This window comes from Dreissena polymorpha, chromosome 4 (assembly GCF_020536995.1).
Source record: "Dreissena polymorpha isolate Duluth1 chromosome 4, UMN_Dpol_1.0, whole genome shotgun sequence".
Taxonomy (NCBI): Eukaryota; Metazoa; Mollusca; class Bivalvia; order Myida; family Dreissenidae; genus Dreissena; species Dreissena polymorpha.
In genome coordinates this window covers 63,335,977-63,362,763 of record NC_068358.1, presented here as the reverse complement: position 1 = coordinate 63,362,763, position 26,787 = coordinate 63,335,977, and the positions used below count along the sequence as shown (strand labels likewise).

Sequence of the window (26,787 nt, the reverse complement as noted above, 5' to 3'; positions counted from 1 at the left end):
TGTTGTTCACATGGATTTAGTCATAATCGTTTGTTTAAGATAATATAGGAACGTTTATTTACTTAATTCTATTTGTATTTCTTAATCATGTCACGTGCTACAAAAGCGAAAGCATCTGATCCGACCTAAAGATATATTTTTGTATGGACAACGTGTTTATATTATCTAACTTTGCTTCATCAAAAACTTCCGAGGTCAGGATTTAAATCGTGACACTTTAACCACAAGATCTGTAAATTTGAACGTATTCCAATCGGATAACTTTGTTTTACCTTCACTGGTGAAGTTTCAGATGTTCCTTTTACTTTTTGAGTTAACTTAGGCCCATTTTAAGAAGTATGGGTATACTGCTTTTCACCTGTCCGTCCGTCGGGCGGTCAAGCGCATGTTAAACGGTTCAGAAGATCACGCGCGATATTTAGAGAACGCTTTTACCTAGGATTATGCATATTGCTGTTATCGAAACTTACACCAAGATGACCATCGAATTGGAGGTCGCCATGTCAAAGGTCTAGGCCATTTTAACTTTTACCATAAGGTTTAGCCTATTTAGTTCCGATTGATATCTACCTACCGTTTTGACCTAGGATCAAATATGTACGTGTTTCCCCACACAATCTGGAGAACGTATTTACCTAAAACCAGCTAAACGGGTGGGCTGGTTACTTGAGGATAAGAAGACACCCAAGGAGTTTCCATGTCAGACGGTTTAAGGTCATTGTCATGTACGGTTTAATTGCACAAAGTGATGAAATATGATACAGCGCCATATCTGGCGAAAGCTTTAACTTGTGCTCATCTTAACCCATTTATGCCTAGTGGACTCTCGCATCCTTCTAAATTGGATCAATTTATTTCCAAAATTAGGGATGTCATGTATACTTATTTCTATATTTAGAATATTTATTACAGAAATTGCTTTAAGCAAACAGCGCAGACCCTAATGAGACGCCGCATCATGCGGCGTCTCATCTGGGTCTACTCTGTTTTCCAAGGCCTTTTTTCTAGACGCTAGGCATAAATGGGTTAATTGGTATGTTGCTTACATGTGATACAAATGTATGTCAACAAGTCAAAGGGCAAGGTAACAGGGGTTTTCAATATAGATCTACAAATAATTTCGTTACAATTTCATATATTCAAGATTTGCAAGTCAGTGGCGCATACTTGTTTTACAGACATATCTTGCTAATTGTATAGGGGTTTTAAACTTGACGCTCTTGAAAAATTGAAAATATATCAATATGCAATATGAAAAGTAACTCTCTTTGATTGCATTGCCATCAATTTAATCCAACTCTATTTCCTAAACTTGTTAATTATTTTTCAGCTGGTGGTGATTTTTATTTATGCAATTGTCTGTTTAGCACTAATCTTTGAACATGTGAACAGTTAATTTCAGTGCAAAATCGCAATTAATCGTGACCACTTTAAATCACATTTTCACCAATTTACCTTACATACACCTCAAGTGGTTAGTTGCTTTAATGAACTGGATGAGGAAATACGACCTCCTGTATATGAGTTTTGACGCGTTGCATTGATGAGCAGATTTCAATCTTAATACACACTTCTAAAAACCTTTGTGTGTCACATTTAAGGCGTGAGATTCTCATTTAACGGCAAACATTTGTGTGTCACATTTAAGGCCTGAGATTCTCATTTACAGGCAAACATTTGTGTGTCACATTTAAGGCGTGAGATTCTCATTTAGGGCAAACATTTGTGTGTCAAATTTAAGGCATGAGATTCTCATTTAACGGCAAACATTTGTGTGTCACATTTAAGGCCTGAGATTCTCATTTACAGGCAAACATTTATGTGTCACATTTAAGGCGTGAGATTCTCATTTAGGGCAAACATTTGTGTGTCAAATTTAAGGCATGAGATTCTCATTTAACGGCAAACATTTGTGTGTCACATTTAAGGCGTGAGATTCTCATTTAACGGCAAACATTTGTGTGTCAAATTTAAGGCATGAGATTCTCATTTAACGGCAAACATTTGTGTGTCACATTTAAGGCGTGAGATTCTCATTTAACGGCAAACATTTGTGTGTCACATTTAAGGCGTGAGATTCTCATTTAACGGCAAACATGTGTGTGTCACATTTAAGGCGTGAGATTCTCATTTAATGGCAAACATTTGTGTGTCACATTTAAGGCATGAGATTCTCATTTAACGGCAAACATTTGTGTGTCACATTTAAGGCGTGAGATTCTCATTTAACGGCAAACATTTGTGAGTCACATTTAAGGCGTGAGATTCTAATTTAACGGCACTGGTTAACCTATATTTGTGGTTTGCTTTTTTCCACTTGTATGTGTCTGATTTAAGTTTATGAGACACATATTTATTCTTTATATATATATATATATATATATATATATATATATATATATATATATATATATATATATATATATATATATATATATATATATATATATATATATATATATATATATATATATATAACAGCGCAGACCCTGATGAGACGCCGCATCATTCTCATATCGGTCTACGCTGTTTGCCAAGGCCTTTTTTCTAGACGCGAGTCATAAATGGGTTAATATCGATATAAGGACAACACAATTCACATGACCTGGATTATGTGTTTGTATGGATATATGATGTATGCCGACATAAACACTCATCGAACCTCTTTGCGATGATATATTCCAATGTTTAAGAAATTGAAGGTAAGAGGGTTTTCTTGTAAGACTTCAATAATAAATATGGTTTATATATATATTATTTAATTATTTGTGATTTTTTTTTTTGGGGGGGGGTCTTTTATGTAATGTTGCTAAACTTATGTTCCAATATAATATCAGCTTAGGCTCAAAACGTTAATAAAACCATAAAATTATATATGTTATAGTGGGAAGCTACACATTCACTCAGCATTAGCTGTTACCACCTCCCCCCATCTGGTACCCACCTCCCAAAACCCTCAAAATTGTCCATTTGTTATACACAATAACAAAGCAAACAACAAGTTTTTTCGACTCACTTTATTGTTTTGTTATTGTGTATAACAAATGGACATTTTGAGGGTTTTGGTAGGGGAGTAGCAGCTGGGTGGAGGGTTTAACAGCTAATGCCGAGTGCATGTAGGAAGCTTGTCCATAATATTCATATATTAACACACCCACACACACAATGTTATAAACTAAGAAATCAGCTTTTTTTACTACTCATAAAAGCACATCATGATTACGTATAATAATTTTGTCTACTTATATGCGGATTGGTTTTTCGTATAATTGCAAAAATAGTATCATCTATTTATTACTTATGTTTTATAGCAGGAGAGAATACATTATTCCATCCGGCCATGTATAATTTGCTGTAAAACTCTTCAATGAAATGTACAAAGAAGTAATAATTTATTACTGACACAAACACAAAATACAAAAAGTCACATGTAACTTATGGCGCAACATTTTGGAAAGTGCATGCTTTTCTGGACATGAATGATGCTGATTTCTCTTCAATTAAGTAGCGCATCTATGCATTTTATTAAAAATGAAAAAAAAATCTAAATTCCGTTTCCGTGTTCCATTTTTTGAAAATTGTCATTTTGCAAAACTATGCAAAAGTTGACACTTGTTTTTGTAATTTGTATGCACTGCTCTTTAAGTACGTGCGGATTTCAAGAAATAAATCCTCGAGACGTCACTTCTTTGTTCAAAATATATCTCGTTTTCAATATGAAAGGCGGAGGGAAAAAATGTAGAATTATCGTGTAAATCATGTTTCGTATTGTTCAGTTTGTTCGGGCGTAGAGTGTTTTGTATAGCATTATATCATATTTTAAGGAAAAGTACACAATTTAATGAGACCATTACACGGACTCAAACGAGTCAAAGATCAAATGTGGGAATGATCCTTATCATCGAATGTTTTGTGTAGAGTGAACTAAACAAACTCGTGTACTAAGACAGTTACCGTAGGTAGTACGCCATTTTCGATCATTCAAACATGAATCCTCTTGGGTATCTATGCATGCGACATATCGAGCCCCGAAAAGTCAAAATGATTGAATTATTATGCGGCAGTCATTGGATAAACAAGAGATTGCCAATCAATATTGTCCCCTACCGGTAAAACTCCACCATTGTCAGTATTTTTTATATTTTTTGTTGCCATAGCAATCAGAATTCTTGACGTAGGAACGCAATGAAATGACGTGAATACTCTTCATATTGCCATCTATCCATGTTTCAAGTTTCATGAAAAAATTATGAAGAACTTTTAAAGTTATCGCAGGATCCAGAAAAGTGTGACGGACAGACTGACAGACTGACCATAAGGGGACAATAAATTGCAAATATATCGTGCAAATAGTTGTTAGATGCTTAGAGGCATGTAGATCGGCTCCTAAATTATTCAGAATTAGTATATGTTCATTGAATTCTCGACCCAATGAGTGTTCAACTTGCAGCTATAAAAGTGCATATGGGTATGTACACTTCTCGGTACCCTGAACGTAGAATGTACCTTCAATATCAGTGCCGTGAAAATAGATAGCTACCTCATATGTTCAGGTCCAATAATGGAGCCTTGCATATCTTCCATATTTTCAGTTTCAAGATTAAATACTGGAATATTACAATGTATATAATTATATTTTCCGTTCAATGAATATAGACGCGTGGCTTATGGTTTATCTGATACCTCATATTTTGAGGTCCATACATGTAGCCGGTACCATACTTTTCAGTTCCAATAATGCAGACTGGTACCGTATAATTTCGGTTTCTAGAATGGAGAGTAGTTTCTAAATTTTAAGTTCCATGAGTGCAAACTGGTACCTTATATTTGCAGTTGTATGTATGTGGCTTATATTCTCAGTTTAATGAATATAGACTGGCAACTAAATTTGTCGACTGATATATTTTACTATTTTTTAAAGTAAATTAGTTCTTTATATTCTCAGACTGGTTCCTCCTTATATATTCCGTCGAATGAAAATCGACTGGTATCATGTTTTAGTTCCAAGAATATAGACAGGTATTTTCGTAATTATGAAAAATGAATTTAGTGTGGTAAGGTATATTTTCAATGTAATGGTACATACCATTCTCAGTTACATGACTATAGACTGATACCCTGTACTGTCAGGTCCAATAATGTAGACTGGTAACTTATACTTTAACGTCCAATTATTGGCGTCGAACTGGAGTGCGGCGACTAGTATGTGATGCATTTTTTTTCGCTCATGGAAGGAGAAGTTATTTTACGGATCAATGTATATATTTTTGTTTTAAGAATATGTTGCATAGTGGTGATTTTTGTGTAAATTAGTGTAAATAAGTACTGTATTTGTGCCTATTACATTTATTACAACATTTATTGCCAATAATGCAAAGCTAACTGTTTTAATTAATAACTGATCCACAACTGATCACAGGGGAAAGATCACAGGGACTGGGCAAATACGCTAAACTTTCTGTTTTTGTATAAAAACAAATGATGTTTTGTATCAAAACAAAACATAATCAAAATATATTTATTTTGTGGTTTTTCTAATTTGCTTATTTAGTGGAGAATCAATGTAGTACGATATTCGACGACCTATCGCGCAAGCAAGTTTATTGGAAGGCGTAGTGGTACGAAAACGTACAATGTATAAGTTTATAAATAGACATATAATAACGATCGCTATACACAACTTCACCAAATAGCAGAACATAAGTGAATGTCAGCCGGAATAGCTCAGTTGGGAGAGCGTTAGACTGAAGTTGTTAACGCAACAGTCATCTAAAGGCCCCCGGTTCAATCCCGGGTTCCGGCACGAACGGAACAGTTCGGCGGCTGACAATTTTTTCAGTCAGGTTAATTAATGTAATAAAGCTTTATTTTATGTAGACATTTTAAAATCCATTTTACTACAATTGGACATTTTTATTAAAATTAATGGATGCAACGTGGTGACAACGTTAATTAAAATTTCTTACATCACTTAAATGTCTTATAAAAAATACACGTGTTTTTATATTAAAAAATAAATGCAAACAACACATCTATTATCCATGAATTTTTATGGTTATTTATCATAGGCCCTAAGTACTATCCCTACCACATATAGAGCGCGAAGCGCGACACGTATTATTGATTGTAACAATGAGTTGCGATAAAGGAAGCAACCGCTTATCAAGGAGGAGCTGTGTCCCAGCAACCCGTTTCCCTAGAGTCAAGCATTCATCGGAGTTGTTTTTTTAAGAACCACATATAGAGCGCGAAGCGCGACACGTATTACTATCCAGGTGGCATGGGCCCTTTAGCATTATCCGACCATTACGTCCATATTTATCTTCCTTAGAATTTGAGAAATTTTAAAATCTTTGTTCGAAGTCCAAAATTTTCATCCGATTGTTCCCAAACTTGCACAGGTTTTTTTTATTAATGAGGACCCAACCCAAACTCTATATGAGCAATATCGGACCATTAGTCCAGAATTATGTCTCTTTGAATTATAAAATAAAAGTGAAAAACTGCTTGGTTAGGTGATTATGTCAACCTTTTTTCATCAGATTCTTTCCAAACTTACAGTGTCTTCATATCAATGAGCATTTTTACCTCATTTAATATGAGAAACATCGGGACAATAAGTCCAGATTTTTTTCTACTAAATTTGACAAAATAAACAATTTTCACTTGTTTACAAGACTTCACAACTTTCGTCTGAATCTTTCCAAACTTTTTAAGTGTTTTTATATTAGTATTGCTCGAACCCTATTGAAAATGATGAATATCGGAGCAATAAATCTATTATGATCTTTTACTGAATTTCAAAGTATTGTGAAATGCAGCTTCTGTATGCAATTTACAGTTTTCATTTTTTTCAAACTTTTACAGTGTTTTCATATCAATGAGTACTCAACCCCTATCGTAAATGAGCAACGTAATAATATGTTCAGAATCATCTCCCCTTGAAGTTGAGAAAAATATCAAATTACGCTTACAAGATGAAGCAGATTTTTTAAAACCTACACAGTTCTGTTCCATTAATGAAAACTGCACACGGATGCCAGTAATAAAAAGGAAACCAATGTTAATAAAATGAACTATGAAATATTTGGGGGTTACAACACATAATTATAGATAATGGTTTTTTGGGGGTTATAACACAAAATCATAAATAATGGTTATTTGGGGGTTATAACACAAAATCATAGATAATGGTTATACCAGTATCTTTTTCTATTTTGTTTAAAATAATCGGCCTATATATTAATATTTACAGTAGAAAAAAAATCGTTCCATGTAACTTCATTGAGTGACTTTTACACTGAAATTCCTGACGCCCTTTGATGCTTTGCATCAATACTTATCTTGTTGAGATTGGTTCACATATATTTATAGTTTGGTGATGATGAAACAGCCGGACCGTTCGACCTCCCGTTCACCACGGGGCGTGTGTCCTGTTACAGCACTGTTGAGGGTTTGCAGGATTTCTGTGGGGCCCTAGATGGAGACGAAGATGCCATGAGAGACTGGGCCCTAAAGTCGCCAGAAAAGTAAGTGCTCTATATACAATGACATTTGAAAACAATAGAGCGGTCTTCAAATGAGGAAGAAATGTGTTCTTAAATTCAAAATTAGTCATGGGTTTGTAATTATCAAAACTGTATAAAGAAAATTGGAGCTTTTGTATCGCTTGGTACAAAAACAGAGTGTAATGTGTACGATAGCTTCGTTAACATGTTAATAAATGAATACATACATTAAACTTCAATTGCCTCAGACATATAAACCGGAAAATAAACATGATAAAAAAACTATATGTTCAATCTTAATACTGGTTTATAATGTACGCATTTTGCTGTATAACAAAACAATAACAGTAACAATCGGTGCTTGATTTGCAGTTATTTTGCCCTCGTCGACGGTCTGCGGAGATTTCCACAGTGTCGAACGGAGTTGGACTACTATAACCACGTGACTTACCGCGTAGAAATAAATGGTGGCAGGAAGTTAGTTAGATTCCGTCTTCATGGAGGCAATGACGTAATTAGGCGCTTGGCAACGCAGCAGGAACAAGAAGAGGCTTGGTATGAAAGAAACTGGCGTCTTGGTCAAAAGTGAATCTTAAACGTCATGATAAACAAAAACAGCTATTAACATTAGTTCGGAGTATAACTTTGATAAGCATTACATTAGTGTTCAAATTCCTTGGTATAAGTGAAATTCACGCTAAGACGGCTTGTCACAAGTACGAACCGATTCCATGGTCAATGTCAAAGTCCAAGGCCTATAGTTAATTGTATACAATCTAACCCTAACGCTTCGTTCCAACCATACATAGTTAGATTTTCAAATTACTTTGCTTATGTGAGAGTGTCACGGAGACATTAACTTCAACATAGCCGACATTTTATTAACTCGTGTATCCAGATTTATTCTGTAAACAAACAGTTCTTTATTTCTGATTGTTTGCAGGATTATCCGTAGACCGGATATGGAGCTTCCTGCCGATACTTACTTAACAGATCGACTTTTGAACGTCGCCTCCGAAAACAAGACGATGAAACTTCAAATCCAAATCCGAGAATACGACCCCCCCATCGGTGATCCGGCTCAATTCTGGGACGAGGAGGCGTTTCCCTGGCGTGACCTTGCAGATTTGACCTTAACCTACTTGGTACCGAAACTCTTGGAAGAGCGCGCGAACTACGATTTCAGAACTTTACCGGGCGGTATTTCCGTAGAAATTCCCCAAGGTGGCGAAAACTACGGAAGCCTCGTTTTGATTCAGGAGAAGGTGATGACGTCAACGGTGCGCCCAAAACACCCGGAAGGAGCCCGCAACGAGAGTAAAAAGACCACGACTTTCTTGGTCCACGTAGAGACCGGTGACCATCTGTTCTCAGGGACAGACGCCGGGGTCTATATAGCGTTGTATGGTGAGTTCCGCGTTATGTGCATTCTTTAGTAAAATAATGATGAATGTTTAAGCGAATTTGGCATTCCTTGAAAAGTTATGTTCAGTATAAACATTATTAATATGCCTTTTTCTTGGAAATGTTTGGTTTGGAAAGATAAAACATGTTATTTGATGCTTTTTTCTAACTTGCTCATGCATACAATATATGTATGTGTCGAATATTGTATATCAAATCTTGATAATGTTATGTATCGTTATATATTTATTACATATTGGTATTTATTTTGTATATTATTAACAGTGCAATATTAAAAAAATATTTCTTTCATACTTGGCAAATATATATTTGTTCATCTACTAGTATGTATGCACCTAGCCCTTACAATTCAAGGATCTTTAAAAAATATAACAGTTAGGATTTTTAAGCGATGCTTTGCGCACAATTGTACGAATATTGGACGATTAGAATGAAATAATGGTTGAAATGTCCAGAAGCAGCAGAATTTTTAACTGAATGCTTCACAATTACAAAAATCAAAAACTAAGTAATTCTTAATGATAAATTCTAAAAGCTGTTTACTGACAAACGTCATTTGAAGCTATTGACGTCATTTCTCCAAAATAGTCTCATGCGATTTGTTAATCAGGTGTCTAATATAAAAACGTTTATATTTAAATGGTACATTTTATCAAACAAGAACTGCAGTTTTAGAAGGAGTCAATCCAACGACTGTGATTAACGAAATACATGTACCCACCCTTTCACCCACAGGAACGAAAGGCCGCACGAAGCGCTATCTTCTCGACAAGCTCTTCCATAACGACTTCGAACGCGGCAGCAAGGAATCCTATTACGTCGACGTTCCTTTTATCGGTGACGTCATCTTCGTGCAGGTGTTTCTGATTGGCGGAACGTTCACGTTCGCGCGGCGGTGGTTCCTCAGCAATATCGTCCTTTTCGACCTGAGCACGAGGCGCCTCCTGGAGATCCCGTGTAACAGCTGGATCAACTTTAAGATCACGTTGCCAACTGGGGAGGGTGAGTGGGGCTCAATACTTCGATGTCGGCTCAGGCACTACTTAAAATTATATCGGGTACTCTTACAAGTTTACCCCGGATACAAAAAACGCACCCTGCCATACTCCGGGGTCTTTTAAAGTATATTGCCGCACACCGGCTTCTCTGTAGCACGCTGTTCTTTTAAGTAGTACCTGATCCGACAAAGACCAATCGAGCTTGAGTATGTCGTTCCAAAAATAGTATTTATTATATTGGCCGTTCTCTGTGAAAAAAAGAGTTTAATGCATGTGCGTTAAGTGTCGTTCCAGATTAGCCTGTGCAGTCCGCACAGGCTAATCACGGACAACACTTTCCGCTTTTATGATATATTTCGTTTAAAGAAAGTCTCTTCATAGCAAAAATCAAGTTTAGGCGGAAAGTGTCGTCCCTGATTAGCCTGTGCGGACTGCACATGCTAATCTAGGATGACACTTTACGCACATGCATCAAACCCCTTTTTCACAGAGCACGACCCATATTTATTTACTTTATAATGTTGTTAACAAGTTGTTACTTGCTAGCGCGCTAAGATGTTCATGGTTGAGACCACGGCCAATAACGTGAACAAGCGAGCGATGCATTATTGTTTCTTATGTTTGTTATTGGATAACCGATGGCCGATTACGAAACATGTAAGCGATGTTTTTTTCTATTTGTCGCTATTGTAGAGACCCTGGCCAAAACAAAAGACGCGAATAATGCATTTTGTTTTTTGTATTCTTTGCATGTGTAAAGACCATGGTCAATATCAAACCCCGCGAACAATTTAATTAAGTCTTTCTATTCGTTGCTATTTTAAAGAATATTGCCAATAACATAACATGCAAACAATTTATGTACTTTCTCTATTAGTTGCTATTGTAGAAACCAATGCCAATAACATTAAACGCGAGCATTTAAGTTATTCTTTTATTTGCAATTCAAGCTACCGTTTCCGGTGACGGTATATACAAACGATGCAATTAAGTGCTTCCTTGTAACGACCCTAGCTCACAATACAAGCAATACATCTATAATTTAAGCTATGCTAGCAAAAGACGAGAAGCATTTTCCGCGGAAGTTGCTGCGACATATACATCTAGAGGAAAGTCAGAGGGCGCTCAAGTGGGCTAAAACGCAGCCAGGATATCCGGGACAGATTGGTGCGTATTTCGAATACTTGGCATATCTTATACATATTCATATATAAATATTGGTTACAGCTTGCTTTTTATCTGATCGGACTGGTATTACTAACATCTTTTCCTTTGTTCGTTTTCGAGGCATTTTACTTACAATACAGAAGAATAGTATCGGATTTGTTATAAATACCAATATACATATTTTCTGAGTTCCCGAATCGATGGTGGATATGTTTAACCGTAAGAAATGCCTGATTTTGTATATTTGCTCTGATAAAAATGTTCAACATCTGTCACAAAACGTATTTATTTTTATGCCCCCGAAGGAGGGCATATAGTGATCGTACTGTCCGTCTGTCTGTCCGTCTGTCTGTCTGTCCGTCACACTTTGCGTTTAAACTTCGAAAAATGCTCATAACTTCTATGTCGCTTCAGATGTAACATTCATATTTGGTATGCATTTTTGGACAAGGCCTTTCCATACTCACACAAATTTCATTTTTCTTTTTTTCTTTAATATAATACATACAATGCATACATGTATATGATAATAAAACAAAGTGATACCACGCAGTAGCAATAATGTTCAAACATGTTATACAAGATATGCTAATATATACTTTTTTGACATTGTGGTTTCTTTTTGATTAAAAAAAGTTCATATGTATTTTTTGTGTGTAATAGTTATTTAAAAAAAAAAACAGAATAATTATGAATAAATATGAGTTGCATAAAGTGGGTAGAAAGCAAACTGAACTTGTTTATGAAAGTTTAATGTGTTTCCATTTAAGTTCAAATATATGAAGTTTATCGTTGTTGAGGGCTATTTTTTTCAATGTGCATCTTTAATTTTAGATAATTGATGAAACAGTTCATGGTGAATGTTTGTTTTCTGCATTTCATGCTGAATATAAAATATTTCATTAATATAATAATGGAATTCACAGCGTTATTAGCCTCTTGTATTTTGAAGGTATTTACCCCTAAACTGAAGTTTAACATTTAATTGTTGTTAGTCTAGAAAGTTTGTCAATTGATTCCATAGAGATTGAATATGTTTACACTCCCAGAATTTTTTCTGATTATTGTAAGTTTACGATGCTGCCATGATTTTAAACAATTTTTAAATTTTTGTAATTTAGGCAGTATGTTTTTTAGAACTGTTTCATTTTCATTGTTTGTTAAAGTTATTCCTAACGTTGTTGCATCATCTGATGTCCAGTTGAATTTCATTTCTTTTTTTAAGATGAATATAACTTTGTTTAAATTTACCTACTCGTAGCACAGTGCATTTACTTTTGTTTAGTTTAAGACCCGATGCCATTCCATAAAGGGTTAGCGATTCTATAAGATTGTTGAATGAGTCACTGTCATTTAAAAAGTAAGTTGCATCGTCAGCAAATAGGGACTGTTTGATTTCTTCGTCTGGTTCTAGCGATATTCCCTTTATATGTTTATTTGATTGGATATAGTGTGATAGATACTCGATGCATATAATAAATAGCGAGGATGAAAGTGGACATCCTGGTCTTAACTCTCGTTCGATGTTAAAACTGGTTGAGAAGAAGCCATTGTTAATACTTATGCTGTTAATATCGGTATAAAATAGTTTAACCCATTTTATTAGACTTTCACGAAATTCATATTTTCTAAGCAAGAGAACATAAACGAATGGTCTAGTGAATCGAAAGCCTTTTCGAAGTCTGCAAAAAATGAGGCCAGAATTGTCTGGTTGGTTGAAATAATTTATGCATTCTTGTATCAGTCGTACATTTTCACCAATGTAATGAAGCTAGATTGAGATCTTAAAATGATTGATGATAATATTTTTTTTTAATTCTGTTTGATATACTTTTAGTTGCAATTTTATAATCATTGTTCAGGAAACTAATCGGGCGCCAGTTTGATAAGGATTCTAAGTTTTTCCAGGTTTTGGAATGAGTGATAGTATACCTTGTTTTTGTAGCGTAGTTAAGTTTTCGTTCTTAAATGAATAGTTAAGTGAATTGATTAAATGTGTTTTAATGTCATTTCAGAATATTTTATAAAATTCGATTGTGATGCCATCAGATCCTGGACTTTTGTTATTTTGCATTTCTTTTAGTGCTATTCCACATTCGTATTCATTAAGTAATCCGTCACACAATAATTTTTCCTCTTGATTTAAAGGATGATGTGTATTTTTAAAAAGGGTGTTATTTTCAACATGTTTTTGTTTATAGAGGGTTTCGAAAAATAAACGTTCTTCTAGTATTTTAGTTCTGTTTGTTATATCTTCGCAATTAACTACTAATTTGTCTACCGTTTTTTGTTCACTTCTACGTTTTTCAATGTTTGCGAAGTATTTTGTATTTTTTTTTCATGGTGTTCAACATGCTGTGCACGCGCTCGTAGTATTATTCCATTGAATTGTGTATGATAGATTTCTTCTTATACTTGTTTGTTCGATGTTATTTCATTTTCAATGGCGGTGGTATCATTTGTGTTTGTTTTATGCAATTGTTTTTCAAGTGTTTAAATGGTTTTGACGGTTTCAGTTTCAAGTTTGTGTGTTTCTTTTTGTTTAAATGATGTGTATCTAATTGTTGTGTTACGTATGTTTCCTTTAATTACTTCCCATAGGGTGTTTGGGTTTGCATCTTTATTATTTTGAACTGTGTTTAATATTTCCTTTTTTATTTGTGTTTGATATTCTGTATCTAATAAGATGCTGTTATTAATTTTAAAGTATCCTGGGCCTCTTTCAGGTTGTATTTTGTGAAGTTTAAGTTCATCTAGAGAGTGGTCAGTCATAAATCCTGGTTTAATGCTACATGTGTCAATAATATTGCAAAGTGACTCAGATGTTAAAAAATTGTTGGTTTTGTGTTTGAGTGCCAGGTGAATTTGATATCGTGTTGATTTGCTGTACGCCAGATGTCTATCATATTGTAGTTTTCAATTATGTTATTCAAAATGTTTCTATTTTTAGGATGAGTATAAAGGTTTCCCTGCTTTTTATCTTATAATGGGTTCAGAACAGTATTGAAATCACCACTGATTATAATATTTTTATCTTGGTTATGAATTATAAAGGATTGTAATGTTTCGTAAAATGTGGAATCATCTATGTTAGAACCGTAGACGTTGATTAACGTTAATTGTGTTTCATGTATTTTGATATCTATACTTGCTAGTCTGCCAATTATTTTTTCGTTAAAGTTATCGACTGTGATCCCTATATTGTTTTTAATCAGAAAGGCAAATGCCTTGTTTATTAGTATGTTGTCCACTGAGATAAATGTCTCCGTTCCATTCATCTTTTAAGGTTTGTGTTAAAGTATTTGTCAAGTGACTTTATTGTAATAGGCATATACTATATTTTTTCATCTAACCATTTGAAGATTTTTATATGTTTGTCTTTATTGTTTAGCCCTTTTTCATTCAAGGTGCATAATTTAATCATTTAAAGAGGTGGAGGATGATGTAAATGATAGTTTGTGTGTGATTGTCCAGTTAGTTTCTATTTTAAAACATGTCCAGTTGCTTTCTATTATAAGACATAATATATTCATATATACAAACAAAAATAGAGAACAAAAAGGAGGATTACAAAATGATGAGTATTCCATAGTAATGAAAAAGTAAAAAGAAATAATCACAAAAATGAAAAAAAAAAAACAACAACAATAAGCGACTGGCTTGGCTAAATATTCCAAGTATTAACAAACATATGCAATTCAGAAACATGTTGATTTTTCACACAAATTTCGACCCCTTTGACCTTGACCTTGTACTTATGGTCCGCGTTTAGGTTTCAAAATATGCGTTTAGGTTTCGAAAAATGCTCATAACTTATATCAAAGCGTTTGTCGGGGGCATATGTAGACAGCTCTTGTTAACATCGAATTAAGGAGCGTGAATTGTATCAATCAAGTTCAAATGGTAAACATGTGAATACCGAACCCTTAGTTAATCGGTCTAATGTGATAAATTAACGTCTGAGAACTTAACTACGACATTTTTATGTTCTGTTTATATACATTTATATACAGATATCATGAACGGCTTACACGTATGAAAACATGTAGTATATCATTTGTAAACGACAGCAATCTGGCCCGAAATAGTCCATATTGCTCTCCTTAGCATTAATATTCTGTATTATTAATTAAGTTAATAATATTAGACGAGAATGTGTTCAATTTGTTCGCCCCATATAAGTTGAGCCTCACCAATAAATCTCGAACCTCGCCTTATACGAGAAAAAGGCGGCCAATATGGAAAAACACGGCCAATACGGGAAAAGGTCGGCAAATACGAGATTCAGCCCATCAGAAACCAGGAAAAACTCGGCCTTATATGAGAATCTAAAATTTCGACAATTTTTGGACGCAATTTTGAAGTTGTATGCTTAGTTTTGGTGCAAAAGTTTAAATCTTTAAAGATATAATATTGCAGTTTACCGAAAGCCTCGCGACAACAATTAGTTGTTTCATACATTTATTGGCTATAGCAATTTTCACAGTTATCAATTATTATTATTGTTGTCTTCGGTTTTGCTTTGCCTTCAATTGATAAAATGCCGCGCTCATAAAACGAATCGTTAACTTTAAAAAAAAATCCACATAATAACGCTCAGGCATCCATGTAGTTGACAGTTTCACACGCGGAATAAATTCAGCACGATTACGAATAGTCCGCTCTCTTATCCGCTTCGGCATTTGAAAATATCCAATTAATTGTCTTTCTGACAACGCGGTTGAATCAATAATATAACACACACCGGCCTGTAAAACCTGTAATTCGAAAGTGAAATTCAAGCTTTCCTTGCTGAATAATATTATAAAGTTAATTAATAAAATTGTCATTAATTAGTTGAATTCATATTGGCTTTGTTATTGAGCTTCAGAAAGCCGTATTGTCCTTCGGCCTGTGGCCTCAGGCCAATACGGTTGTCTTCAGCTCAATAACAAATCCAATATGAATTCAACTAATTAATAACATTATATTATAGAGTTAACATAGAGGATGGTTCACTTGTGCAAATGTATGCTTTAATATGCGAAAATGAAGGATGGTTCATAATCGACTCCTATCGTATGATACTGTGTGTAGACAGTGTATCTACACAGAATTGGAAAAAATTACTCACCAAAACCTTGCAATTTACAGTAAATTTTTAAATATGAGTCGCGTTCTGAAAAAACTGGGCATAATGCATGTGCGTAAAGTGTCGTCCCAGATTAGCCTGTGCAGTTCGCACCAAAACCTGCAATTTACAGTACGTTTTTAAATTTGAGTCGCGTTCTGAAAAAACTGGGCATAATGCATGTGCGTAAAGTGTCGTCCCAGATAAGCCTGTGCAGTCCGCACAGGCTAAAAAGGGACGACACTTTCCGCTATTATGACATGTTTCGTTTAAATGAAGTCTCTTCTTAGCAAAAATCCAATTAAGGCGGAAAGTGTCGTCCCTGATTAGCCTGTGTGGACTGCGCATGCTTATCTGAGACGACACTTTACGCACATGCATTATGCCCGGTTTTCTCAGAACACGACTCATATATATGGCAAGACAAAATTTGACTTCGAAATAAAAGACTTGTTTAAACTTTTTATATATTTTTCAAATGTCGTTCAATGTGTTTATTAATAACACTAAAATATTTGGACTAGTACTACAAATTACAATAGCAAAAACCCAAACAATAAAAAATGATTAAACAAGTTTGTCAGCCGCAGGAATTCAACCTTGGACCTCTCGATGTTAAAGCGAATGTTTGACACTTCAGAGTAATTTGATGTTAAACTTTGCGCATTTTATTACAGCCACTATCTTGTTTTGATCTGGACCAAATTATCGTAGTTTAACGCATATACTCGGAGACCGATCGGTAAATGTACGAAATAACGCGATATTTCACAAAGTGCATTACAGGTTTTAATGATTATGAACTGGATAAACTTGCCACATAAAAATACACACTTTTTATTGGCAGACGATGGGCATTAGTTCATCTCATTGTATTTATATTGTTCTGAAACAGACAAAAATGACTCGCAACTTAAAGGGATCTTTTCACGCTTTGGTAAATTGACAAAATTGAAAAAAGTTGTTTCAGATTCGCAAATTTTCGTTCTAGTTATGATATTTGTGAGGAAACAGTAATACTGAACATTTACCATGGTCTAATATAGCCATTATATGCATCTTTTGACGATTTTAAAACCTAAAAATTATAAAGCGTTGCAACGCGAAACGATTGAATAATTTGGAGAGTTCTGTTTTTGTCGTTAAATTTTGTGAAACTACGAAGATTGCTTATATAAGGTATAAAATACGTCAAGTATGTGCACTCGGCGGAATAGCTCAGTAGGCTAAAGCGTTTTTCCTTCAGGACTCTGGCAGGACTCCAGGGGTCACTGGTTCGAAACCTGCTCCGGGCAATGTTCTTTTCCTTTTTTTTAATTTTATTCTTGATTTTTTACTGGAGCTTTTACGATCCAATGTTTACATTTATCAATATAAAGCATTTAATGAATAAGTTAAAAAAATGCCAAAATCTGTGAAAAGGCCCCTTTAAATTGAAATTTTTAAAAAGAAAACATTCAAACCAGGATTTTTGTGTCTTTAAGTGGTGAATTTCTTTACATATTCTTACGTATATGAGCTTACACATTTTTTTACTCAAGGGTTCAACTTTGTTCGGGCGATCAAGGTACATTATTAATTATTCGGCGTTAGCTGTATACGCCAGCTTTTCACCTTAGCCAGACCTTTGTAAACGACCAATCAATTCGAATATAAAATTTTCCGCCGGTAGGCCTGAAACTTTTTTGCAGTAGAAAACGGTCAATCTACAAACAGATTTCACATTAACATTAATATGTTATTCCATCGACTTTCTATTTTTGGAAAGTGTAGGGACAGGGATACTACAGTTCGGTTAGCAACAAAGTTAATTGCGTATTCAGCATGAAACAATTGTAGCTCTATCTCTAATAATTAGGTTTGAGAGATGGAGCAGTTTCACACTCAATTCTCGACATCAATACAGAGTGCGCGTCCCTTTATATTTAAAAGAATGTCAGCGTCCAGAGCTTAAAGGCTGTGTTCTCATATTTGGTAATTACTACGATATTGCATTATGTGCACTCAAAAATTTTAGATCATATAAGAATCGTTGTTAAGTAACCTGATATACGCTTTGACGAACATATTAAAAATTGTTTACTAAATTAACCGTTAAACAAGAAAATGTTTAAAGCTTTAAACAAGCCGTCGTTCCAGCAGCAGAATTGTTACCTAACTTAAATGCATTGCATGCCAATCCGCAAGGTATCAAGGTCAGTTTGCGGTCAGTTGCAGAAATCTTTATATAAACGCCGTCTCGTAAACTTTGTGCACTTGAAGTCTGTTTTGATCAGAAAGATACTAAATAAAGATATTCGGCGATATTATTGTGGTATGTCAATCATCGATTTTTAATATGTTTTCAACATTTGCATGATAAGGACCAATTTTGATAAAATTAATTAGAAATATTTATCCATTAAGACCAGTTTATTAAGCATGAGCACAATAATTCACTATACTATAATTATGCAATTAAATAAGATTCGAGTATTAGCCGGCTGACCTATATGCACTCGTTTATTTTCATGTTTCTTGTGTTTTTCTATTCTGTAAATATAGATATCTGAGTAATAATATCACATAAAGCAAAATAAGCCACGAAATCTGGCCAACACACTATAATTGATATGCTTGTGATGGAGCTAAGAACTGCGCAGAAAAAAGGCATCCGCTAATTTTTATCTCATAGAGATAACTTTTGATCGTTCATAAACATCGACCACAATCAACGCCGTATATCTTTTTTAAAGATATTTCTTGTTATATATACACCTTCAACGATACCTGCAAAAATAGCAAAACGCCACTGTCTTGCTTTGCATAAAGACAAATCTGCACAACAAGGCATACATAACATGACTTTCCTTCGCAGACTGCGCAAATTATTCCATGCTGCCCGTGGATCTGCAGTATAACCAAGAGCGGCAACTCGAGAAGAAGAAAATTATCCTGGACGTAGTATTGAAACTGAAGCTGCAGAAGTACACGACGATGTTAAGCTCATGCGACTCCCTCGCGCATTTCAAGACCATGGCGTCCGTGGTGCCGCAGACCAAGACGATGAAGGCGATTTTGGGTACGAGTTTTGACTGATTCTTGATATGTGTCTTGTTCTGTGAATCTGGGCATAATGCATGTGCGCATTCATATAAGGGACGACACTTTCCGCTTAAACTAGATTTTCGGTAAAAAAGGACTTCCTTTAAACGAAAATTACCATTAAAGCGGAAAGTGTCGTCCCTGATAAGCCTGTTCGGACTGAACAGGCTAATCTGGGACGACAAGCATTTTTACTTATTCTTTACTGAATGTTCAGAAAATTAAGGCATTTCTAGGTATTGGGTTTTGACTGGTTCTCTTATCTTGTCTCTTCTCTTGACTGGTGCTTTATCTTAATCATATTTTTTATGTTTTAAACACATTGCCTGGTTTATAAATCACGCGATGGACATTTAGACCGGTTCCTTAATGAAAGTGCGTGGCGTTTGACCAGTTCCTACATGAAGGTTAAAAAGAAATTTGGTTCCTAAAGCATGGCTTGTGCATTTTATTTGTTCCTAATTGAAGGTTCAGGAATTCAACTGGTTCATAAAGCGTGATCCATGGACGATTACTGGTTCCTTAATAATTTTGTCATGAAACTAAAGTTCCAGAGGTGCACATCGACTGGTTCCGAATCGTAGTAGCAAAGTCTTCTAAATGTATTTTTCTGATTTTCTACTTTCGTTCGCAGAAAACGACAAGTGGCGTACGGACGAGGAATTCGGAAGAGAGGTGCTGGACGGGGTCAATCCAATAATGATCCGGCGCTGCAGCAAGCCGCTGGAAGAGTTTCCGGTCACAAACGAGATGGTTGGAAACCTTTTGGACCGAGGTTTGAATCTTGAAGAGGAAATGAAGGTAACTTGCAGCTAAATGAAATTTTAACTTACCAGACAACCTATGTCAAACAGTGAAAACATTTTAAATATATTACATGGAAAGAAAATTATAAATAGTTTTATTTAAAGTTTAGGTTTTAAGGTTTTAGGTTTTATTGGTTCAACAATTCCCCTTATCTACGCCGAAATGCCTATAGTTTTTTGTTGGCATAATATCAAGGAAAATTTTGCTAATAAGCCAAACTCATTCAGGAATCGTTCACTTTTTTTCAAAATTAGCACTTTTAGCTCGACTATTATATATGATATATATATAGTGGAGCTATCCTACTCACCCGTTGCCGTTCCCGTTCCCGTGTCCGTTTGCGTGCAAATATTAAAGTTTGTGTACTACCCCAAATATTTTCAATGTCCCTTGACATATTGCTTTCATATTTTGCATACCTGTTTACCATCATGACCCCAACCTATAAACAAGAGCTGACAAATGTATCAAGCATTTTGACAGAATTATGGCCCCTTTTATACTTAGAATATGCATATTATTGATAAATCTATGTTAAAGTTTGCGTACTACCCCATATATTTCTTGTGTCCCTTGACATATTGCTTTCATATTTTGTATACTTGTTTACCATCATGACCCCAACCTACAAACAAGAGCAGACAACCTGTATCAAGCATTTTGACAGAATTATTGCCCCTTTTATACTTAGAATATGCATATTATTGATAAATTTTTGTTAAAGTTTGCGTACTACCCCAAATATTTCCTGTGTCCCTTGACATATTGCTTTCATATTTTGCATACTTGTTTACCAACATGACCCCAACCTATAAACAAGAGCAGACAACTGTATCAAGCATTTTGACAGAATTATGGCCCCTTTTATACTTAGATAATTGAACATTTTGCTTAAATTGCCATAACTTCTTTATTTATGATCAGATTTTATTAATACTATGACAAAACAACACTTACCTGAATACCACACTGGATTCCACCCAAACAAAACGTCCACACCCCAACCCAGAATCCCTGCCCCCCCCCCCCAACTCCCCCCCCCCCCCAAAAAAATTTTTTTTTCATGTTTTTATTTTTGAAAGATCATCTTATAAATGACCACACCCCCATATTATACCCCCTCTCACCCCACCCCCCCCCCCAACAAAATTAGTTTATTTTTCCTTTTTTTTGGAAAGATCGTCTATAAATGACCACACCACACATTATATCCCCCTCTCACCCCCCCCCCTTACCCCCCCCCCCCCCTCCAAAAAATAAAATAAAAAAAATTTAGTTTGAGACCCACCCATACATTTTAACGGGCCTTTCAGCCTTTTAACAGTTTTATCCCATCGTTACCTAACTTGGTGAAATACAGGGTTGATTTATCGCAACAGTGTGCATCCTCTGTACAAAAATAACTTATTATTTACATCGAGAGATCTTTTGATCTATAGTCTTAACTCTTTTACTAGCAACTCTGAATTATATGTTGCAATGGATTGTTATTGTTCAACAAACTCTGATTGACTCTATGGCTTTTTATAATGATATGCTTTTGTTTTCTAGGCAGGACACGTTTATTTCATACACTACAAGCATCTATCGGGCGTCGAGAGACGGGGCGGTGACCAGCCTCGTTACGTAGCAACGCCGTACCTGATGCTGTTCGTTAAAAGCACGGGGCAACTCGTGCCCATAGCCATACAGCTCGAGGAGGTCCCAGGGCCAGGCAACCCAATCTGGACCCCAAACGATGACCCACTAGGATGGCTTCTCGCGAAAACCTACGTAAAATCCGCGGACTCCCACTACCAGACCATCTGCGGTCATCTCCTACAGGGGCATTTATTCATGGAGGTCTTCACGCTGGCCATATTGCGCCAGTTTCCGCGGAGCCACCCCTTGTACAAGCTCCTCGTGCAATACACGCGCTACACGGTGGCCAGCGCTCAGATGGGACGAGATTTGTTGATTCACGGTGAAGAGTCAGTATTCCAGAAAATACTGTCTATTCCGGGAAAGGAGCCGGACTTCATGAGGAACTACTTCGCAGATTTCACAATTCGGCAGTTGATTCCCGTCCATGATTTTAAAGACCGAGGGGTCGACGACCCGAACTTGTTGCCGAATTATCATTATCGAGATGATGCCTGTTCGTTGTGGAACAAAATTGTAGAAAAGGTCAACAAAATTCTGAAGATATTCTACGAAACGAATAAAGATGTCGCGGGAGACAAAGAATTGCAATATTTTGTAAAGGACTTGCGAGAAAATGGGTTCAACAAAGGCAATGGCAAATCAAACGGCATTCCCACAGCCATAGAAACACTCGAAGAATTGGTCGAATTCGTAGCAATGATCATCTTCCATTCCAGCGCGTTCCATTCCGCCCTGAATTTCAGCCAATCGGATTACTTCAGCTTTGGTCCGAACTATCCGAGCGCGATGCGGCGCGCGCCCCCTAGCGACAAAGGGCCGATAACTGAAAAGGATATAGTGGACACCCTGCCCAGTCAGGCGGAACAGGCGGTTGCCATAGCGTTCTCGCACTATTTAAGCGAACCGCTCAGCGATGAGGTATGAAACAAAACTACATGCACATATTATTTTTAAGATATTTTCCGTTTTGTAATGAGCAAGTTATAAGTAGTGTCATATTTATATATACGACTAGTAATCAGTATTATTATGTTTAAATATAGGCTTTGCATGCCAAAATTATGATAAATTGTGTTCTTATATTGTGTTGGTTTTTAAATGTAGCTCTTTGATTGCTAAAAAATTTTTTGGAAGCGTTGTTTAGGATATCTTAAACACTCCACGAGACTTTTCTTCGCTTATTCTATATCGAAAATTTAGTCATACACAAACCTTGTTTCCTGGAATGTTTATTAACTAAACGTACTGGAGTTCAACAAATTATCTTAATTGCCAAAGAATCGCTAAGGTACCTATTCACAGTTTGACGAAATGACCCCTTTTCTCAACATTTTCATAGATTCACAATCGAATGCATGCATTATATTCAAATAAGCAACATAATACACCTTACAATGAAAAATGTTAACATAAATGCTCATCTATTGAAATCGGAAAATAATAAGATTTTGTTAAGCTTTTCATCGATAATTTATCAAAAACGTGTGTTACCAACATAGCTCTTAAACTACCGTTTTAATTTTAAAGACTACGTGGCGTTGTGTTAGCTTTTGAGCTTCTGATTCTAGATACCCCGGTTTCAATCTAATTGTCAGTCACATGCTTTAACCCTTTGCATGCTGGGAAATTTGTCGTCTGCTAAAATGTCGTCTGCTGAATTTCTAAAATAAAGATTCGATTTTTTTTCAAAGAATAATATCAGAATAGCAAACAGTTTGGATCCTTATGAGACGCCAAGTTATGTGGCGTCTCATCTGGATCCAAACTGTTTGCAAAGGCCTTCAACATTCGGTTCCAGCGCTGAAAGGGTAAAAATAACTTTTTCGTGTTTAGGTTTATCTCGGGGAATTCAAGGACAGTTACTTCACGGAAACATCTGTGCGGGAGATCTTGGACTGGTATGCAGACGAGATGGGCGAAATTTCCCGCCAAATTTACAAACGCAACGAACAGCTAGACGTTCCATACGAATATCTACTTCCGGAGAAAATACCCAAAGCTGCTGGCCAATAAAAACTATCGAGACAAGCCAAATAGCCAATATAAATCGTCGTAACATAAATGGTGTACTTTTGGAAGCAAGTCAGCAAATTGCAGTTTTCGTTTAACAATTTTGCATTGATTGTTATTTATGCCCGTTTTTATTTGATCGCATAGTTTTTATGCCCCCGGATCGAATGATGTTATTGCATGTGTCTGTCTGTCATTGTATGTGTGTGTCTGTCCCAAAACTTTAACCTTGGTTATAACTTTTGCAATATTTTGCAACTTGATATTTGGCAGGCATGCGTATCTCATGAAGCTACACATTTTGAGTGGTGCAAGGTCAAGGTCATCCTTTGAGGTCAAATATATGGTTTCAAAGCCTGGATAATTTCTACTCAGTGATTGAGTCATTTTCCAATACCCTACAGATACAGATACACATAGTAGGGGGGCATTGTGTTTCACACACACAGCTCTTGTTAATTACTGTTATGGCTACCCAAGTGATAGGATTGATCAGCATACTCACTCGATGTGCCATTGAAGATTCCGGCTCATATGGCTTTGAACGTCGCATTTTCCCCTATGCAGTTTCTATATACCAACATTACACCAGAACAAAATTTCACAAATGTGTGTATGCTGTCTTTAAATTAAAATATCCTTAAATTGAAGCCATTTTGAAATTCGCCCACCGCATTTAGTCTACTGTTCTCTTTACTAATATGTAATGGAGATGTGTATAATAACAGGGATTATTTACGCACGAAATGTAAATACTTAAATTTTATCGAGGTATTTTGTTTTCTTCTGATCCTTCTTCTGCTATTATTGTCATAATAGAAAACAAAATCATGTATAACACTTTTTTTTCCATCTTTGAAATTTTTTAGATAACATGTCAGTGTGCAAATAAGAGAGTAAAACAATACATTATGTTGATGTAGATTCACATAGCTATTGCATGCGCATCTGCATTTACCTTAATACATTCCGTCTAAAAAAGTAAGTGCCTTCATTTTACTAAGTAGCAGTGTAAATTCACAAAACTGTAGACAGCGTTGAAAAACACATACAATTTCGATAAATGATATCATATATGAGTGGTTAGAATCGATAATAATCATGGTTTAAATTATATATAAGTGTAGCTTTATAGTTGCAATATTCATCGTATATCATATACACGCTTTACGGATTAAACACGTCTATGTGTTGTTGTTTTTTTTACATCGTATACATTGTCTTAAATTCTTCCAATAAACTATGAATACTTATATACTTCAGTTATAGGTTTGTCTTTCGTTAACGTACGTATCTAGTATATTATGAGAAATAAAGCTTATTGAATTAATGACTGGAGAATCTATGTTTAATTCACCTCAATATTCATATATTCGTCTTGTTGCAATCGAGCATGCTGATGAAATGCTTGTAAAAAAAATATGAGTCGTGTTCTGAGAAAACTGGGCTTAATGCATGTGCGTAAAGTGTCGTCCCAGATTAGCCTGTGCCGCATTAACTTGATTTTCGGTAAGGCGGGACTTCCTTGAAACTAAAAATACCATAAAAGCGGAAAGTTTCGACCCTGATTAGCCTGTGCGGACTGCACAGGCTAATCTGAAGGACACTTTAAGCACATGCATTAAGCCCAGTTTTCTCAAAACGCGACTCATACATGCTTTCACGACCCAAGCGTAATATTCACTAATATCTGTTGGCACATATGTTAGAACCAAATCCAATCAGTTCCAAGAGCAGTTGATCTTACTCTTTAATCAAACCATGACTGTTTTTAAACAGTTGCTTGATTTATATTGTCGTTAACACGTATCAGTTTATCAGTATTAAGTTACTAATTTAACCCATTTATGCATAGTGGACTCTCCCATCATTCTAAATGGGATCAATTTATTTCCAAAATTAGGGATGTCTAGTATATTTATTTCTATATTTAGAATATTTCTTACAGAAATTCCTTTAAGCAAACAGCGCAGACCCTGATGAGACGCCGCATCATGCGGCGTCTCATCTGGGTCTACGTTGTTTGCCAAGGCCTTTGTTCTAGACGTTAGGCACAAATGGGTTAAGTGTAGGAGATAATCATTATTGATGGATATTAAGTTTCAAAACTGCCTAAAAAGGTCGCTTGTTTACTATAACTGGACCAAGCATACTTTTTATACACCGACCCTAAAGATACTTCTTCATAAATAAGGAGATTGTATCTCCTTATTTCGAGATACTTGTTATTTTTATCTACTAATTTTTATATACTTTTTTGTATCTCCTTATTTCGAAATATGTTTTATTTGTACAACCTAGTATGAATTGTATGGCATAGTCGATATATATATATCAAATAAACTTTCTCGATTTTAAGTTCGAAAGTATAATAATATGGACGTTCCATGCCCCATTTAAGCTCACTTACTCCATGTAGGACAAAGTATCTTTGTTGACAGATTCTCATTGTGCACATCCGAATTAAGCCTCTGTATCTCCTAATTAGGGCCTAATGTTTTCCTTAATGGGACCAATTATCTCGTTATTTTGAGATAAACCAAAAATCTACCAATAAACAAAGATTCGCGTCATCGTGAGTTTCCCGTCGGTTCTCGCGCAACCGAGATTTCAGTCAAGTGAGAAAGTGACGTTTATTTATTGATCTTTAAACCTACTACTTACACCCAAGGAAACCTTGTGACCAGTGTAAAACCACTGGGGCAGTGTTCGGTATTTTACCATAAACTTACATAGGGTAAGTAAATTGGAAAATATAAAATTTTCCAAGTTCAATTTGAAACAACTGTGTATTAACATTGATAACAAAGGTATTGGCCTACATGTAGAAAAAATCCTGACAAATTTTCTGAAAAAATGAGCGAAATGTTGCTCCCTGAAGAAGAAGATCGGGCAAAATGGGCCATGTTCAGGCATTTAGGGGAGAAAAACTGCTTTAATTTGCAAGCCACTACAATAAGTAAAGATTTATACAGACTTACACATGTCTTCCATAACCTCTCAGCAGGGTTTCTCCAGAAAAACTATGTTTTGT

General features: G+C 35.5%; 1 protein-coding gene and 1 non-coding gene across 8 annotated transcripts in view; both read left to right on the top strand.

Moving 5' to 3' along the window:
• The window catches only part of LOC127876274 (polyunsaturated fatty acid 5-lipoxygenase-like), a 51,196-nt gene extending 26,113 nt beyond the window's left edge, over positions 1–25,083 (top strand). For all 7 annotated transcript variants that reach the window (XM_052421370.1, XM_052421372.1, XM_052421369.1 and 4 more), the window contains 9 exons: positions 7,375–7,529; positions 7,881–8,063; positions 8,452–8,915; positions 9,669–9,935; positions 10,979–11,098; positions 19,066–19,269; positions 19,927–20,093; positions 21,651–22,661; positions 23,577–25,083. In XM_052421370.1, the coding sequence (XP_052277330.1) occupies positions 7,375–7,529; positions 7,881–8,063; positions 8,452–8,915; positions 9,669–9,935; positions 10,979–11,098; positions 19,066–19,269; positions 19,927–20,093; positions 21,651–22,661; positions 23,577–23,756 (2,751 nt within the window). In that variant the 3' untranslated portion in view covers positions 23,757–25,083. The remainder of the gene's footprint in view (positions 1–7,374; positions 7,530–7,880; positions 8,064–8,451; positions 8,916–9,668; positions 9,936–10,978; positions 11,099–19,065; positions 19,270–19,926; positions 20,094–21,650; positions 22,662–23,576) is intronic.
• On the top strand, positions 5,714–5,803 carry Trnaf-gaa (transfer RNA phenylalanine (anticodon GAA)). The gene is given in 2 exon segments: positions 5,714–5,750; positions 5,768–5,803. It is a non-coding gene; the product is annotated as a tRNA-Phe (tRNA).
• Positions 25,084–26,787: the final 1,704 nt, after the last annotated feature.